General features: G+C 41.3%; 1 protein-coding gene across 7 annotated transcripts in view; it reads right to left on the reverse strand.

Moving 5' to 3' along the window:
• The window catches only part of IL1R1 (interleukin 1 receptor type 1), an 80,060-nt gene that overhangs the window by 13,027 nt on the left and 49,009 nt on the right, over positions 1–18,024 (reverse strand). For 6 of the 7 annotated variants that reach the window (XM_017547865.2, XM_017547861.2, XM_037745477.1 and 3 more), the window contains exons 2-6: positions 14,395–14,471; positions 9,060–9,126; positions 1,706–1,940; positions 1,413–1,602; positions 424–592 (exon numbers count right to left, since the gene is read on the reverse strand). In XM_017547865.2, the coding sequence (XP_017403354.1) occupies positions 424–592; positions 1,413–1,602; positions 1,706–1,940; positions 9,060–9,120 (655 nt within the window). In that variant the 5' untranslated portion in view covers positions 9,121–9,126; positions 14,395–14,471. Of the gene's footprint in view, positions 1–423; positions 593–1,397; positions 1,603–1,705; positions 1,941–9,059; positions 9,127–14,394; positions 14,472–18,024 lie in introns of those variants that run through there. The other variant, XM_037745479.1, reaches the window with a different exon arrangement.

Below are 18,024 nucleotides of genomic sequence, written 5' to 3' on the forward strand. Positions count from 1 at the left end.
AGGTAGATTCTGGAAATGTGACTTATTCCAAAGCTCATTAGTGTCCACACTGATGCTTGCTGCTAGACACTGAGACTCACTGAGACTCCGTAAGTACAGAACATTCCCATATACCAGCCACAGGGAGCCCCAGAGCTTTCCGTAAGAACCATTTTTAACCATGCCAAAGAACAACCTTCTTAGATCAGTTGGAAAACACAGCTCATAATGTCTCTATTTAGTTAGCACTACGTCTGAAGCAGGAATGGAAAACATTACATAGTATTTAGTAACACAAAAACAAAACTAAAGCCATATGACTTTTGTGGTATCATTGAGCTCGTCTTGGATTTAGTTTCTTTATGGACAATGAAAGTAATATTAGAATCACAGTCTCTGGGCCTTCCCAGATCTAAACCTTCTAGGGCTGGAACTATGACTCACCTAGAGTAATAAATTCTATTACCCGGGTAATAGGATATTGCTTGCCCAAGTATGTGTAGGATGCATGACAGGTATAGTTCCCTCTATGCTTTTCAGTCACATTCATCACGATGAGCCTATCTTTGACTCCACTAAAGTGTATAGTGTCAAGAAGTAGAGGTTTGCAATCCTAGATAAAGGAAGAGAGAAGCATTGAAAACCAATTAGTAACTTTTCCCGATCTACCAGCCAAAGGAACTCCATTTTTTTCACATTAGCAAATGCTATATATTTAGAAAGTGACTGGAAAAGTTCCTTACATACAGTAAGTTTTAATATTGGTTTTTTGGAAACAGTTAAGTATATTCCTATGACATTAAGTTTTTAAGTCTGTGAGCCTTGTGCTATGAACGTAAGTGAAGACCAATTTATTTTGCAAGAAAAACATGTTTGAAAGAAAACGTTAACACTATATAGTTTCCTAACTATACTGCACTTCATTTCCTCACTGATATGATTTATTTAGTATGTCTTAAGCACTACAAGATGATTCCCTATTTAAGTTCCACCAGACTAGGTAGATTTAAGGAACCAAAACATGGCCTGTTCCACAGAAAGCTAGTCAACCCACTTTTAAGACAGTTATGGAAACTAGCAGGTTATTTGAAGACCATATCTTTAGTAAGATACACAAAATATATTTTGTAATAAATAGTTATATCTTAAATACCTTAAGTTTATAGTCAGCCTTCTCTTTAAACATCTATTTCTGTTACTTTTCTAAAATACATCTTATTAAATTAAATAAAAACCATAGCAAGTAAGTTTCTACTTAAGCTTCAAATTAAGTGAATGCAGTCTTACAATTCTTTTTAGATTCTCTATTAAGTTTCACCATTAAAGAGAAAACAATATGCAAATTAAAAAGATAATTTGCAGATTCATCCTATTGTCCAGGGAACTATATTATTTTCCAGAAAAGTAAAATATCATATTTAAAATAAAATTACCTTATACCATTGCATTTTAGGGAACTCATTATTTTCATCTTTAAAAAACTCTAGATAAGGGCAGACAAGTGCTCCATCTCCTCCAATGGGTAGTTTCTGCTTAAATATGGCTTGTGCATTATAACACAAGTTAGGCTCATTCTCCACAAATTTTGCAGTTATTTGAATTTTGAGGCAGTGAGATGAATTTCTAAAATAAAATAGGTAAATTGAGCATTATTAAAAGTATTTCTGTCCTTAATGACTACAGGAACCCAGAATACATGTTTGTAACATACTAATTCCTTTCTTACCTTACCACACAATAGTAATGTCCTGAATCCTCTACCTTAGCAGGAACAAACCAAAGTTTCTCTTTGTGTTGATGAATCCTGGAGGCTTGTTCTGTAGATATAGGTGTCTTGCTGTCATTTTTATACCAAGTTATGGTACCTTTGTTTTCATTTGGGTTAAGAGGACAGGCACGAACATCAATTTCATTTGCAGATGAAACTAAAACTATTTTTCCTTCACGTTCCTTGCATTTATCTTTAAAAGGGAGAAGGAGGTAAGCAATTTATGTATAAAATTTGCCAGCATCTCTTAATTTAATATCTACAAAGAAATATATCGATTATTAAACACATCAATTCACATTACATATAAAAGCTTTACAGCCTTGTGATAAGAGCATTATCTTGGGAGTCTGAGAAGTATGTTCAAGTCCAGCTGTGTCACTTACTGCCTGTGTGCTGTGCCTTTGGCAAGTTATGTAACCTCCTTCACCCCCTTTGTATTCATCTAAAAAGTGGGGAGAATGTAGAAGGAGAGAGATGTATTTCAGTACAAGATGGAGCAACAGAAACTGGATTTACTTTCCCACATGAACAACTAAAAAATGGACAATGTATATGAAACAACACTATTCAAGACACTGAACATCAGAAAACAAAGGACAGAAACCCCAGAAAGATGAGGGAAAAAGGAGGTGAGCCCTCCCATTGTCCAAAATTATAGCCAGGCCATGACACTGCTGAGAAGAAACATAGGCAAGGCCCAGTGAGCTGAGGAGATGAAGCTGAGAACCTGAGTAGACCAAGTTTGCAGGACAGAGTACCCAAGTACTTAGAGCTGCATGAGGACAGGGAGAAAGAGTCTGAGGATACCTGAGAGTCTCCCCCAATTTTTCAGCTGAGTATCAGTCAGTGTAAGAATGTAAGAAAATGACTCAAGGCTAGAGAGACAATTGCCAAAATGACTGGAGGGAGTAACACCTGGAGAACACCCAGTGCTGGAAATGCTGTTCTCAACAGCCAGAGTGGAAAGTCTCATTAATGATAAGGCCTCAGAGTACCCAGAAGGGTTCTGACTCAGTAATTAGGGGAAATTAGGCCTAGAATAAACTTTTTCCTGATCCTAATAAAGCTTAAAAGCAAGACCCGAAAGGATTAAACCATTTCCAAGTAACAGTCATGTGGCAGAGCAACACTCAAGAACATTTTGGGGAATATGAAAATATCCAGCACCCAACATAATAAAATCCACAATGTCTAACATCCAAAAAAATCATTAGGCATGCAAAGAAGCAGTAACATAGAACCAATGATAAGGAGGGAAAAAAATCAATCAATCAGAACTGACCCAGAAATGACACAGACAATAGGCTTTATAAATTTAAAAATTTAAATAGTCCATTACTATTTTATTCCATTTATTAAAGATGCTAGAGGAAAGATCAAACATGATTAGTGAAGACATGAAAGAGATTTAAAAAGAAACTTTTAGAGATGAAAACAACAATGTTGAGTTACAAAAACCAATGGATGGGATCAATGGCAGATTTGATACTGCAGGAAAAAAAAAAGATGAGTAAACTTGAAGACACAGCACTAGAAATGATCCAAAATTAAGCACAGAGAAGAAAATAACAGAATAAAATCGACAGGGAATTATTTAGCTTAGGACTTCAATACATGTAATATGAATCACTGAAGAAGAAAAACGTGGAAAACAGTAAACATATTTGAAGTTTTTCAAGATGTGACAAAAATGATGTATACATAGTCCCCCAAATCACAATGAACCCCAAGCAAAAGAAACATAAAGAAAACTACTCCAAACACATAATAATCAAATTGTTTAAAACCAGTAACAAAGATAAAATCTTCTATGTAGCCAGGGAGAAATGACACAATTATTGCAGAGGACAAAGACAAAAATGATGCAGCCTTCTTTCCAAAAACAGTATAAGAATGAAGATAGTAAAACAATATTGTTAAAGTACTGAAAGAAAAAGTCTACCTGGAATTCCATATCCAGTGAAAATGTATTTAAAAGTTAGAAAAAAATACTGACTTCTTCAGATTTGCAAAAGCTGTAAAATGTCATCAACAGTAGACCTGCATTACAAGAAATACTTAAGTCCTTCAGAAAGGACAATATTCTAAGAATAAAATGAATCTACACGAAAGAATGAATTGCAACAAAAATGTTAACTACATGGGCAATTATAAGATCATCTTTCTGATTATTTAAATCTCTTTAAAGATAACAGTGTTTACATAAAAAAATAAAATGCTATAAGGTTTATAACAAGTAAAGAAGTAACATATATGGAAATAATAGGGCAAAGTTCAAGAAAGGAGAAATGGGTATATACTATTTTAACTTTGTATACTATATGTGAAACCATATAAGGTCACTTGAAGGCAGACAGAAATAACTTAGAGGTAGCTATTTAAGCCCCAGATCAGTCGTTAAAAAACACATACATAACAAACTTATGACTAATAAGCCAACAAATGAAGTAAAATGAATCCTAAAAATGCCAATTAATCCAAAAGGCAGCAAAAAAGAGAAAAAAATAACAGAATTGATGGGACAAATAGAAAACCAAATAGCAAGATCCAAGAATTAAACCCTAATATATGAATAATCACACTAAAATTTCAAATAGTCTTAACACGCTCATTGAAAGGCAGAAGTGATCAGATTGGCTAAAGAAAGACCTAACTATGTGGTACCTCACATAAACACGTACATCTACATACACAGATTTTATAAATAAAGATAAAAATAGATTAATAAGAAAAGAAAAGAGATTTGCCATGTTAACACTCATGAAAAGAAAGTTAGATTAAATAGCTAGGGGTAACTATTTCACAATATATACATATACCAAAACATCACATTGTACATTGTAAATATATATGATTTTGTCAACTACGCCTTAATAAAAAGTAATTAGTGAAAGCTTGAGTGCCTATCATATTATCAAAGTAGATTTTACAGTAAAAATATTACGAGAGAAAAGGGCCATTTCATAAAAATAAAGAAGTTGGCCAGGCGTGGTGGCTCACATCTATAATCCCAGCATTTTGGTAGGTCAAAGTGGGTGGATCACCTGAGGTCAGGAGTTTGAGACCAGCCTAACATGATAAAACCCCGTCTCTACTAAAATACAAAAAAAAATTAGCCAGGCATGGTGGTGGGTACCTGTAATCCTAGTTACTTGGGAAGCTGAGGCACGAGAATTGCTTGAACCTAGGGGGCGGAGACTGCAGTGAGCCAAGATCACGCCACTGCACTCCAGCCTGGTTGACAGAGCGAGACTTCGTCTCAAAAAGTAAAAAATAAAGAATTCATTCATCAACAGGAACATAATAATACTAAATGTTTATGCACCTGCCAACAGTGCTTCAAAATACATGAAGCAAAAACTGATAGAACTGCAAGAACTAGAGAAACTAGTTCTGCAAGAAACTAGAGAAACCCCACTCACAAGGACTGACAGAACAAGCAGTACAATTAAACGGATAATCAGTCACAATATAGAAGATTTGAACAACACTATCAATCAATGTGGCATAATTGATATTTGCAGAAAATTCCAACCAATAACAGTAGAACATTACATTCTTTTTTAAGTGCACACACAAAACTCAGCAAATTTTCCATATTCTTCTGCATAACCCAAGACTCAGTAAATTTAAAATTAGACAAAACTTATTCTCTGGTGACAATGGAATTAAATTAGAAATCAGTAACAGAAAGATATCTAAGGAATCCCTATATATTTGAAAACTAACATACTTCTAAATAACATGAGTAAAAGAAATAAAAAAGATTATAAAGTATTTTTATCTGAATGATAAGGAGAACATAACAGATCAAAACTTGTGGCATTCAATGAAAGCAGTACTTAGAGGGAAATTGCTAGCACTAAATGCATATTTTTTTAAAAAATCTCAAATTGATGACTTGAGCTTCTACCTTAAGAACCTAGAATAAGAACAAAGTACATCCAAAGTAAGCAGCAAGCAGAGATTCTATACCTGGGTCTTCATTTACAAAGGGGACTGAGTGACAAAACAGAGACTAATGCCCCTGAAAGATTTGAATTACTTAATGGTTGAAAAGAAGGGGTATGCCATACCACGCAAAACCACAGGGAAAATCACCAGACTTCACCAGACTGGGTTCGAAGGCAGAGGCAGAAACAAAAAGAAAGCCTGGGCCAGAGTCTTTACTGGGGTTCCCATGGGAAAGGCAAGGCAGGGCAGCATAAACAGCTTCAGACTGGCCCATTTGAACCATTTTTGCAGGCTGTGAGCATAGAGCCTGTCCCTAGTTCTCTGGTACCTGGCCCTGGGTTGACTGAAGCTGGGGTAATATTGGTTTGAGGTCTGAGAGTTGGATAAGGAGATGAGTGGGGCACAGTCTTGGGTCAGACAGTCTCGCATGAAGGGCAGGACACTCCATGTAAGCTGTTCACAACACACTTAAGAACTGCTTAGCCCTTGGGAGGGTCAGCCCCTCCTTAGGTATGAAAGACCTATCAGAATGTCAAAATATGGTAAGATATAGAAAATAAAAAACATGATTAATATAGCAGAAGAAGTAAGAAAATAGTAGATCAGAGAGGAAATCAACGAAATAGGAAACAAGAACAATGAAGAAAAAACAGAGATACCAAAAGCTGGTTCTTTCATAAAATCAATAAAATTAATAAATATTTAGCTAGACTAATCAAGAAAAGAAAAAAGAGATGACATCTTTTATTAAAATAATTTGCAAAGGGTAGTGAGGGAATATTATAAACAATGTTATGCCAATAACATAAATGAAATGAGCAAATTCTCCAGACTACTATAGCTCCCCTGAGAAGAAATAGATAGCCTAAATTGCCCTATTATCTATTAATACAATATTTTATTCAAAGAAATTGAATTTGCAAGATTTCCAATATGGTGAAATGAGGGTCTCATAAATCATTCCTCAATAATGGCAACAAAAAGACTGGCAAAAAATTTTCAAAAAATCACAGGCTTGTAATAACCAGAAAAGCATTTATTAGAAAATAAGGAAATAAACAGAAACACGCCAAATCAGAGTAGATCAGCAGAGTTTGTAGCTTTATAACTTAAATGACTCCCATCCTACTCTTCCTGGCTCTACAACAGCCATGAGTATCAGGAGTTTTGCAGACACAAAGGCTTTGAAAACCAGCAGGTGTGCAAGAACAGAGAAGTTTTGGAGCTCCTCAAGAAGTCCGGTTCCCAAAGCATTGCCACTCTTTGACTTGAATGGCAGGCCTTCAAAGGAACGTTCATAGGGTGGTGTTGTTATTGACCTCACCAAGAGCTCCACAGGAAAAGCACTATCCCCAAGATGTTTGCTGGAAAAACTCAGTGTTGTTTTTTTGCAACTGCCTAAGGCTGCAATACCAGAGCCATAACCACCAGAGGGCTTTGAAAAGCTCTGACACATTCCTGGGGAACCTAGAAAGATGCCCAAGATGCCCATGTATGCAGGGCTGTGTGCATGCCCAGGAAACTGCAGACAAGGCCCGAGGCTCTCATTTCTGGATGACTCTGAGGCCATACACAAACAGGAAGTGAAAGCTAAGGCAGAGCTGTAAACAGCCTTAATGTTGAGGGTATGCTCCAACACACATGGAGCCCCTCAGCAAAGGGGAGAAAACTTACTGATTGGACCAAGGAATTTAAGGCAATCTCTGGCTCAGTCCTTAAAGTTCTTATCTTTCCTAACTACACTCCATGATCCCATTCAGTCTCATGGTTCTCATACCAGCCACTTGCTGAGGTCTCCAATTTTATATATTCAACTCAGACCTCTCCCTCAGGCTGAAGATTGCCTAGTCAAAGTCACCATTTAAACATCTAATGGACAGCTAAACTTAACATGTCCAGTATGGAAACTTGATCTTCCCTGTCCCATCAATGGAAATTTCACCTTGCATTTGCTCAGGCCAAAATTCCCTGAGATCATTCTTGATTCTTCTCTTTTCTTCACACCTCACATCTGGCCCAACTCCAAATCCCTCTTGGTTCTGTTCCCAAAACATTTCAAAATTTGACTACTTCCCATTTCTCCTTGCCACCCTTTGACAAGCCATCAACATTTCTTGTTTAGAAAAAGCCATCATCATGGCTTACCTCTTAACTGGCTTCTCTATTTCTCTCTTTGGCTCCCTCGGATCTATTCTCAAAACAGGAATCAAAGTGACAGTCAGATCACCTCTCTGGTTTTGAACAAAGAACTCTGCAGTCTTCCCATCTCAGCCAGACTACAAGCCAAGACCCTTAGAACGGGTGTAACATTCTACATAATCAACCCTCTGCCATCCACCTATTACCCAGATAGCCTGGTTCCTTATGACTTCCCCCATCTCTCACTGTGCTCCAGCCACACTGATATTTTCATTCCGAAAGCATGCCAAATACTCTTGGCCTATGGACCTTTGCACATGCTGCCTGGAATATTTCCACACCCTAATCTGATATCCAAACAGCTCTCTTTTCCCCTTCCTTAAGGTCATTCAAAAGTCAACTGCTCGGTGAGGTTTTTTCTGGCCACACACAAAAAATTAATCTTCTGCCCACTCAAATTCCAAAATCTTTTTTTTTTTTTTTTGTATTTTTAGTAGAGACGGGGTTTCACCATGTTGACCAGGATGGTCTCGATCTCTTGACCTCGTGATCCACCCGTCTTGGCCTCCCACAGTGCTGGGATTACAGGCTTGAGCCACCGCGCCCGGCTCCAAAATCTTATACTCTGTTTTCCTCCCTATATTTGTCATCATATGACACAATATATATCTACTTAAGTGTTATCTCTCTCTTCTACAAGAATATAAACCCCATGCAGGCAGGTATTTCTATCTGGACTATTCCCTGCTGTATCCCCAGCAGCTAACATCTGGCACACAGAGAAGTGATAAGAGAAAATGAAGAAATGCAAAGAAAAAGAACTGTAGCTTGATGACTTCCAACTGTGGATTCATAAAGAGTAAGCATAATATCTCGTCCAAATGAAAGTCAGAATTTCCTCTGTATCACACTTTCAAACAACAGCCAAGTGGAAAGAGGGTTGGACTTAGATTGGAGACCTAGATTTTAGCTTTTGCTCCAAAGCTATCTACATGTCCTGGGGCCCTGGGCCTCAGTTTCCCAGTCTATATGTGAGAGAACAAGAGGAAAATGCTGAGAGGAACTTCCAGCAGTACAGGTCTATGATCAGGAGGCTGTCTGCCCAGGGATTCAACAGAAACGAGTATGAGAAATGACTCTCTTAGGGAAGGTACTTCATGTATTCTAAATAACAGATTTTCTTAGCAGACAAGAAACAAAGAAATAGTTAACTTACCAGCCTCCAGAGAAGAAATCAGGAGAGCTATGAAACAAGTAAGTCTGAGTAACACTTTCATATTCTCCTGGAGAAATGGAGGAATGAAAGAAAGACAAAAGCAAAAATGTTACTTTTCCAACAAATCTCTAAAACTAAGTATGTCAACACCCGCCCTGTTCCAACCCTCACCCCCAAGTCACACTGATTAGTTTTTCTACATTATGAATGTTACCATGTTTAACTTCTGGTTAGAGAATGGGATGGGGGCAAAAAGGGATAAAGAGTTTTCAAAAAATTGAGAACAAGCTCAATGACTTAAGATTTTAAACATTTTCATCTGCTGTCCCATTATACATTTCCAGTCTTGCATCCTGTTTAAATTTCCCCAAATCTAGTCTACATCCGAAGTCAGCTATGCACTCACCCCTAAGCCAGCTCACCTCCACTTGTGTGGATTTGTTCCCCACTTGGAATGTACCCTGCTGCCAGGACTCACTTGCAAAATCAACCCACACTTCTAGGCCAGCCTCCATTTTATATTTCAAGATGCTAAATTGCTTGCACAATACAATATAGCTATAAAAAAAAAAAAAAAAAAAAAAAAAAAAAAAAAAAAAAAAAAAAAAAAAAAAACCTAAAAGAATTGATAACATATTAAAATTGGGTTGGGTGAGTTTCCCCTTGTCTGGGATTTCTGTACTTTCTAAAATATCTACAATTAACTTTGTATGAAAAAAAAGGGACTAGAAAGGAAAAGAGGAAAATCTCCACAGTTCCCTGGTAGTTTAAAAGTCCCCACCAACACAGCATCAGCTACAACAGATAATGGGTTAGCAACAGGACTACGTGTTAAACTGAGGTTCTGGTAACTGATTGATTTAATTACATAAGGCTTGTCCACATACATCGCAGGGGGCAGAATAAGGTTAGGTACTTGCCCAATACAGCAAGTCTACAGGGAGAGCATGCCAATGGCTTTACCTACAAAATAGTATCAAGTGAATACAAAAGAAAAAATAATCCTATTTTGTCTACCTTTCCACATTAATATTCAGTATAGCCTTTTTCTTCCTGAGCGTTCCTGTCCTGCTCCTGAACACAGACCTTGTGATGATACACAAACTCCAGTGTTGTGTCCCCAGGTGAATTTTGCACAAATTTACTCAAAGGCCCCTGTGTACTTCAAATTCAATAGGCCCCCAAGACCAAACCCATTCTCACTCCACCAAATTTACCTCACCCCATGCTCCCCACTGCAGTGACGGGCACAGCACTGCTCTGAACCTACCGGGATAGCTCAACAAGAGACCAGGGATAAATGATGTTGCGACCACTGCCCTGCATAGCTGTGCTGTCTCCCTAGCAGTCTGTCTCCTTAGATCATCATGCCCACCCCGCCACCCCAGTTCACTCATGGCCACTGGTGATGCCGCTTTAGCTAACGCAATCTCCAGCTCTTGCCTGGATTCATTATGGCAACAGGCTCCCTACTGGGCTCTCTGCCTGCAGATTTATGCCTTCAGTCAATCCAAAGCCTACAAACTACCTATCACCATATGATCTGCTCAAAACACCTTCACTGGCTCCCCAGTGCACCTACAAGTACTCCAAACTCCCCAGCAAAGCCTACGGCTTCCTCATGGAGAGGCTCTGACTTGCCTCTCCACACCCCAAGTCCCCCAGCACACTCCACACTCAGGCCTCACCTGGGCAGGTGCTCCAGCCTCAGAGACACTGCTTTCTCTATTCCCTCCACATTTCACCTGACTACCTCCCACATCTGTCTGCATCTTGGCTCCAAGGAAGCCCCCAGACCCCTTGCCTGGCTTCTTCCTCCTCTGAGCCCTCAACAACCTGTGTGTTCACCTGCCACAGCCCTGAGCACATTGTGCTGCAGTTGTCCTGGCCAGAAAACCTCATGACAACAGGAATCAAGGCCTGCTCACCTCTGCACCCACAGCACCCAGCACTGTGCTAGCAACACAAGCCCTTAATAATGTCTCCTGGGATGAATGAAAATAATGAACCTACTTCCCCACATGGAATGTGCCCTGCTGCCAGGACCCACTTTCTAGGCCAGCTCAAAGGTCATGACTTCATTTTATATTGCAAGATAATAAATTGCTTGTATGATAGGATATAGCTACATAGAAATGCACCAGAAAAGACTAAAAGAAATGATAACAACATATTCAAATTGGGTTGGGTGGGTTTCCCCTTGTTGGGGCTTTCTATACGTTCTAAAATATCTACAATGAAATTTGTCTGAAAAAAAGAGAAAGGAAAGGAAAAAAGAGAAAAAACTCTTATCCTTTCTGCTCAACCTAGGGGCAATGTCTAGAGTAGACCATGTAATTCTGTGCTTTGAAAACATCTGCCTTTTAATTTTTACATGAGATTAAATTTGCCTATATTCTTATCTGTAGCTATAAGTTAATAAATAGGAAAACATAAAACATTTTAACACAATATTCATTCAGATTCTAACAACATGCAGTCATTTGAATATTAGCTGGAAAATGTTCTATTTATGAAGGTGTATTATGGCCGGGTGCAGTGGCTTACCCCTGTAATCCCAGTACTTTGGGAGGCCAAAGTGGGCAGATCACTTGAGGCCAGGAGTTCAAGACAAGCCTGGCCAACATGGTGAAACCCTGTCTCTACCAAAAATACAAAAACTGGCTGGGCATGGTGGTGTGTGCCTATAATCCCAGCCACTTGGGAGGGTGAGATAGGAGAATCACTTGAGCCCAGGAGGCAGAGGTGCAATGAGCCAAGATCAATCCAAAGTGACACTGCATTCCAGCCTGGGTAACAGAATGAGACTCCATCTCAGGAAAAAAAAAAAAAAAAAGTATATAGGTATTTTTTTTTAAGTTGCAACGTGCTTTTTAAACAAACACAGGGAAGAAAGATTTTCTAAGCATGTGAGACATACCCATTCATATTCTCTTCACTTTACCCCCAGTATCAGGACGATGATCCCTGAGTCTGGCTCAAGCCTTGAAACCTACCTCAGAGCAGTAAAACTGCATTCCTTCAATATCCTTTAACTCTGACCCTTTATTCACATTAATTGTCTTCCCAAAACAGTCTAGAATACTAGTATTATTACCATCTTTACCTTTAAACTATATTCAGATGATTAAATAAGATTGAAGCCTTTGAAGCCCTATATCCTGGTCTATGAACTCTTTCTGTGATTGCATGAAGTGTGTTTTAAGTCTTTATGATAGAGAAGAAGGAAAGAAAGGGTTAAAATGTTTCCCAGTCACCAGTTCCAGGCCAATCTGCTACATGCATTAGTTTATCAACAACAAAATAAGGGCATTGCAAAGTCAACTGAACACTGCCAGCTGTTGGTTCATTTAGTTACAAGATCTGGCTTGTTTGATGGTTTGATAGTCAGGGGAGACGAAAAAGAAGATGTCTGACTGAACTTTATGGAGTGTATCATGAGATATAAATCCAAATTAATTGTGGACAATGTTTAATCACAGGTCCAAGGCCACTGGCCTGTACCACAAGGCAGGGTGATATTGGACACAGCTCTCCCTGGGCCCCAGTGTGCTCATCTGCATGATGGGCAATGAACCAGCTGATGTTGGACCCCATCCTCCTCTAATAAACTATAGAAAGGTGAAGAGCCATGTCCCCTGAGTCCAAGTTTACTTCTGCCCCAGAGCTGCTCTGGGACACAGTCAGAGGGGTGGGAGTGGCCATGTCCCCTCATCAGTGGGCTTTTGGAATCCATGTCATAGATCCCCAGGACCCTGGGGCAAAGAGTTGACACTGAGCTTGGGATGGGTGTTAAGGATCACGTGACCAAAAGGAGTGAGGAGATCAGAAGGGAAGGAGGTGAGGGTTGCACCTAGATTAAGCCACACACTCCCAACAAAAGTCAACACAAGACCCCATTATGCCCTTGAAAAACCCAGAAATTCCAAGGCAGGGCCAGACCTGACCGGCCTCTATAGTGCTCACAGTTGAATGGCTATCCAAGTCAGAAGTCCCTCAACATAGATAACATGTTGAGTAAAAGCTCAGCCTCCATGCCTCAGTTCCCCCTTTTGACAAGCAGTGTAATGGCAGCATTTGTCACTGATGGTGCTATGTGGGTGAAATGAGTGACCACATGCAAAGGGCTTAGAAAGGTGCCTGTCAAATGGTCACTCCCAAATGCTAGCTATTGCAAATCGCCCCATGCTCTGATGACAAATAACAGTTTTCATAAAATGTTTTCAGTTAACCATTCATTTCTTTATTCACTCATTGCTGCATTCAACAATCATATATCAAATATCTACTTGGCTTTGGGAACAAAAATAGGAGCAAGGGTCCCAGGGCCTGGGTCCAGGAGCTCAGCAGTCTCAGGGAATGTGGAGACAGAGTTAGACTATAATGTGGGGGTGTCTATTGGAAGAGCCATGACCAGGGCAGGAGGGGAGACAGGGGCTAACTCAGCCTGGAGGAGGAAGAGGGGAGGATCCAACTATATCATGTTCTGGAGCATAAACCAGAGGTGGGTTCTGAGGGGGAGGCTGAGACGCCACAGGTTCCCACAACATGCGGAGGTTTGCTGAGGAACTCAGGCTGTCATTTGCATGTGGCAGAGAAGTAGGTATGGATTTTAAGCCACGGACTGGTGTATGTTAGATCTCCATTTTTTGTAGACATTTTGGCACCTGTGTGGAATATAAACTGGAGACAGGGGAGCTGGGGAGAGCAGGCCACCACAAAGGTCCATGGGAGAGAGGATGAAGGGTGGGCCAGCTGTAGTGACAGACAGGCAGGAGGGGGCATATCTGAGAACACTCAGGGCCAGAGGGGAGAAGCAGGGACCAACTGGGCCAAACTCACCGAGCTGGGGCCAGGGAGAGCAAGGGCCAGGTTGGGGGGCAGGTTCAGGTACCCACAGACAGTTCGGGAAAGATGCTCAGAGGGTGTCACCCACAGCATCATAGACCCAGGTCTCTTGGGACGAGGTAGGCAGCAAGAATTTGAGCACGTGGTGACAGTGGAGTGAAAATGAACAGCAAAGCCTGGAAGGGGCTGAAATTGGGGAGAGCTTGGATGCAGCACTGGGACCCACCATTTTGCAGGTCTCCACCGAAGCACAGCCAACGTGACCTGGGAAAGAGGACAGGCGTTGGCTCTTACTGGGGCTGAAGCCACCTTCCAAAATTTAATAAAACCATCAAGCTGCCCCAAAGTGTAATGCGTCAACAGAAATAAAATATTTTTGCATACAATGGGACATAGTTCAGGGCCCCCTAGATCTGAGGGTGGAGGAGTTCAGCTGTTTGTGAGAAAAGGCCAGCCGTCAGACCCTAGGATGACCCAGCCTTGTTACCTTAAAGAAGGCCTTGACTTTTACTAAGGAGTCCAGCTTCTCAGGAGGGAGTCACCATCTTCAGCAGGTGCATCTGCCTGGGGAAGGAAGAACACACAAGTGAAGCGTGAACGAAGAGGTCTAAAGGCACCAATTGCTGTGAGGATCTCAAAAGGTGTGTATTAGTTCACTTTCATGCTGCTATAAAGAAATACCTGAGACTGGGTAATTTATCAAGGAAAGAGGGTTTAATTGACTCACAGTTTTGCATGGGTGGGGAAGCCTTAGGAAACTTACAATCATGGTGGAAGTGGAAGCAGGCATGTCTTACATGGCAGCACTAGAGAGAGAGAGAGAGAGAGAGAGAGAGAGAGAGAGCGCAAGGGGCATAGTGCCAAACACTTTTAAACCTTCAGATCTCATGGGAACTCACTAGCATGAGAATAGTATGGGGTAAACCTCCCCCACGATCCAGTCACCTCCCACCAGGTCCCTCCCTGGACACATGAGGATTATAATTTGAGTCGAGATTTGGGTGGGGACACAGAGCCAAACCATATCAAGGTGTCAGAAAGGTCATGACATTTAAATGGCCATGAAAATGAGTCCAATGTTTAACAAGTGTATGTCCCATAATCCTTGGGACAGAATACTTTCAGGAAATCAAATCACAGGGAGGGAAGAATACAAAGAGCTTGACAACCACAAGCTATTTTGGTTAAACATATGCACATGGCACTTTGCTAGAGACCAGGTGCAGAAACGAATCAAACCACGTCTAGGGATGTCATGGGTCAATGCACATGAAAACAGAGCTTGAGCTTTGCCAGAGAGAAATGTACCAGAGGCCAGAAAAAACAAGCAGGCTTTGTTTTAGAGGAGGTATCCTCATTCTTCTATTACCAAGCACATTAACATCCCTGCACCCCATATCACGTAATTTAAGTCAACCTCAAAAAGCTGAGTTATGGTAGCCTTTCTGCAATGTCCTACAGATCTTTCACCATTTATTCACCTGTTTTTGTGGTTTTCTTTTAGCATTTGGAGTTCAATTTTTTTTCTTATCTGAATCATTTCTTTGGACCTTTGAAAAGCTTGTAAGACCTAAGCATAAGGTTTTTTAATTCCCATCAATAAAACAGCCTGACTAATTCAACACGAAATATTTTCCTTAGACTACACAAACTAAATTACAAGCTATTATTCACTTTTAGGCAGTACACAGCATAACACAAGGTATCAGAGGTGCATTGGCCCATCAATAGGAATCATATAGCACAATCTCAAAGGGGAGACCCCCACATCCTCCCACTCCCCAACCTAAGACAGTGCTCTCCTGACTGACCTCTGTGAGTGTGCCCCAGATATGACAGCGGCTGTTGGCAATTATATAGTGAATGGCACCAAAATGGATGGAATGGGGGAGGGGGAGGGGAGAGGAGGGTGGGAGGGATGGATTTATTTGGGAGGCCCAGGAAGTTTCTTGCAGAGAAGGTGACTCCCCACTCTCTACTAATGGCCTGATTTTCCCTCCCTTTTCCCCCAGAAACTTCACTTAAGAATTTATATACTCACTGTCTTCATCCCTCATCCATTGTTGAAGCGACCACCATGTGCCCTCTAAGCTTGCTGCTCCTCTGAGATGCACTGCCCAGGCCACCACCCCTCCTAGGTTCTCTATGCCAGGACCCCTCCATCTCTAGCCCGCTGGACATCTCTCCAGCACCTGGCCATCCCACCGCCCCTCCTGCCTGACCCCTGGGATGAGGATCAGTGCCCCCTACTCTTCCGCCTTCACTGTCCAGGTGGGTCTGTGTCTAGCCCTGGCTCCCCGCCTTGCCGTTTATAAGCACTGTGCCATTCCACTTCCATGCACCTCTATGGCACTTCGCGGATCTGGTAGTCAATTCTTCCATTCCTAGCCTGGCAGCTTCTGGGATTTCTGACCATCTCAGAGGTGATTCTGATCAGAAGCTTCTCCCAAGGCCCTTGCAGACATCTGCTCCTCCAAAGCCAGGTGTGACGAGTGACACAGGTTCTCCCTGGTGCAATGCACCAAGGTGCCTCAAACTGCTGGCTCTAGGCCCCCTGGCTCTGGCAATATTGGGCAGCTCCCCTAGTTGTTGGCATTCCCTACCTGGGCCAGGGAAGAAAGCAGTGCAGAGTAGACCCTCCCCTCTCCCATACCCACAAGGAGGCCCATCCTACACATCTTGCATGTCTGTCATAGGAGCTCAATAAATACTTGTGAAAGAAAGGAAGGAGGAATAGAGGGAAAGAGAGAAGGAATCCACCTACTTACCTACCCACCACCTTTGCATGAGACACATGGGGATGAAAACCCAGCCTAGAATCAAAGAAGGGGAAGGACGGAATAAGGGTATAGGATGTAGGTCAGATAATAGGATTGCAAGGGAACCGTCACTGGGGTCTGGAGATGGCCAGGATCCCATAAGAGAGTGGAATCCTTTGCAAGGAGTTAGACAAAGGGCTCACACCCAGATGGCTGTCGAAAGAGCTGGGGTTGGGCATGACCCAGAGGAGAAGAAACTACAGAAATAGGACTAGAGACTGAGAAATGTTACTGTCAGAAGGCATGCTAGGTAAAGAAGCCTCCCTTATTCATAACCAGTTCATCAAAGTCCATTGTAATTTTTAAAAATAATTTACAACGTAACTTTAGAAAATGCCAGTATTAATAAAAAGTCACAGATATATGTCACTGTGTTATTTTTCAGATTGAATTTTCCACATAAAATAAGAAAGAAAAAAGGATTAACTCACTCAATACATTAAGAAGCCACAGTATATGGTTCCCCCTGTTCAGCCTTCAAGCAAGGATGCCTATGTTATGTGTGAAACCCCTGGACTGGCTAACATCCTCCCCATAGCAGCTTCCAGACAAGGCAGGAGGGAGTGCATCAGCATCAGATGCTGATGTCCAGACCCAAGGAATCAGCCAGATCCCAGGGTGACCCAAGGCCTAGGCTGGTCAGCCCCACTTGTGGAGGCCTTGTCCATTCCCTGCAGCATGGCACGGCTTTATGTGACAGTCACACGGAAAAGCTCGTGATTGTGAAGATCTTCTGGAACACAGCACCCAGCGCTGTTTGGTGATCATGATGTATTTGGAAACACTGAGGTATCACAACATGACTACAGCAGCACATGCAACACACACACAAAGTTACTTGTTGATTAAAGATAAAATGAAAATGCATATTTGAGGCATAAAGCAATTTTCTGCTAGACCCAGAATGAGAAACTGCAATGTGAAACAAATTATAAAAGTAGAAATTAAGTACAAGAATTAACAGTGATCATATTGGCCCCCAACAAAAACCCCCCTTCCAGGAAGGATTGACTTCATCCAACAGTGCATTCCTGTCCCTCTGCAAGGAATTTCATACCCAGTGCCTGCACAGGAAAAGTGACAGCTAGGGAGAGAGGGCTGTCACAGGAACCCAGGTTTCTTCCTCAAGGCCTACGGCCCAGTGCAGGGGAAGGGGGTATTTTTCCTGCTCTGTAGCCACAATGCATTTATTAAACGCCCTCTTTTTCTTGAGGAATTTCCCATAATGGTGAGGAACTTCATTCTTATTCCTGAGGAATTCCCCCACATTGTGAACCCTGCCTTCTAGGATAGAAGCT

The sequence above is a fragment of the Cebus imitator genome, unplaced genomic scaffold, assembly GCF_001604975.1.
Source record: "Cebus imitator isolate Cc_AM_T3 unplaced genomic scaffold, Cebus_imitator-1.0 Scaffold202, whole genome shotgun sequence".
Taxonomy (NCBI): domain Eukaryota; kingdom Metazoa; phylum Chordata; class Mammalia; order Primates; family Cebidae; genus Cebus; species Cebus imitator.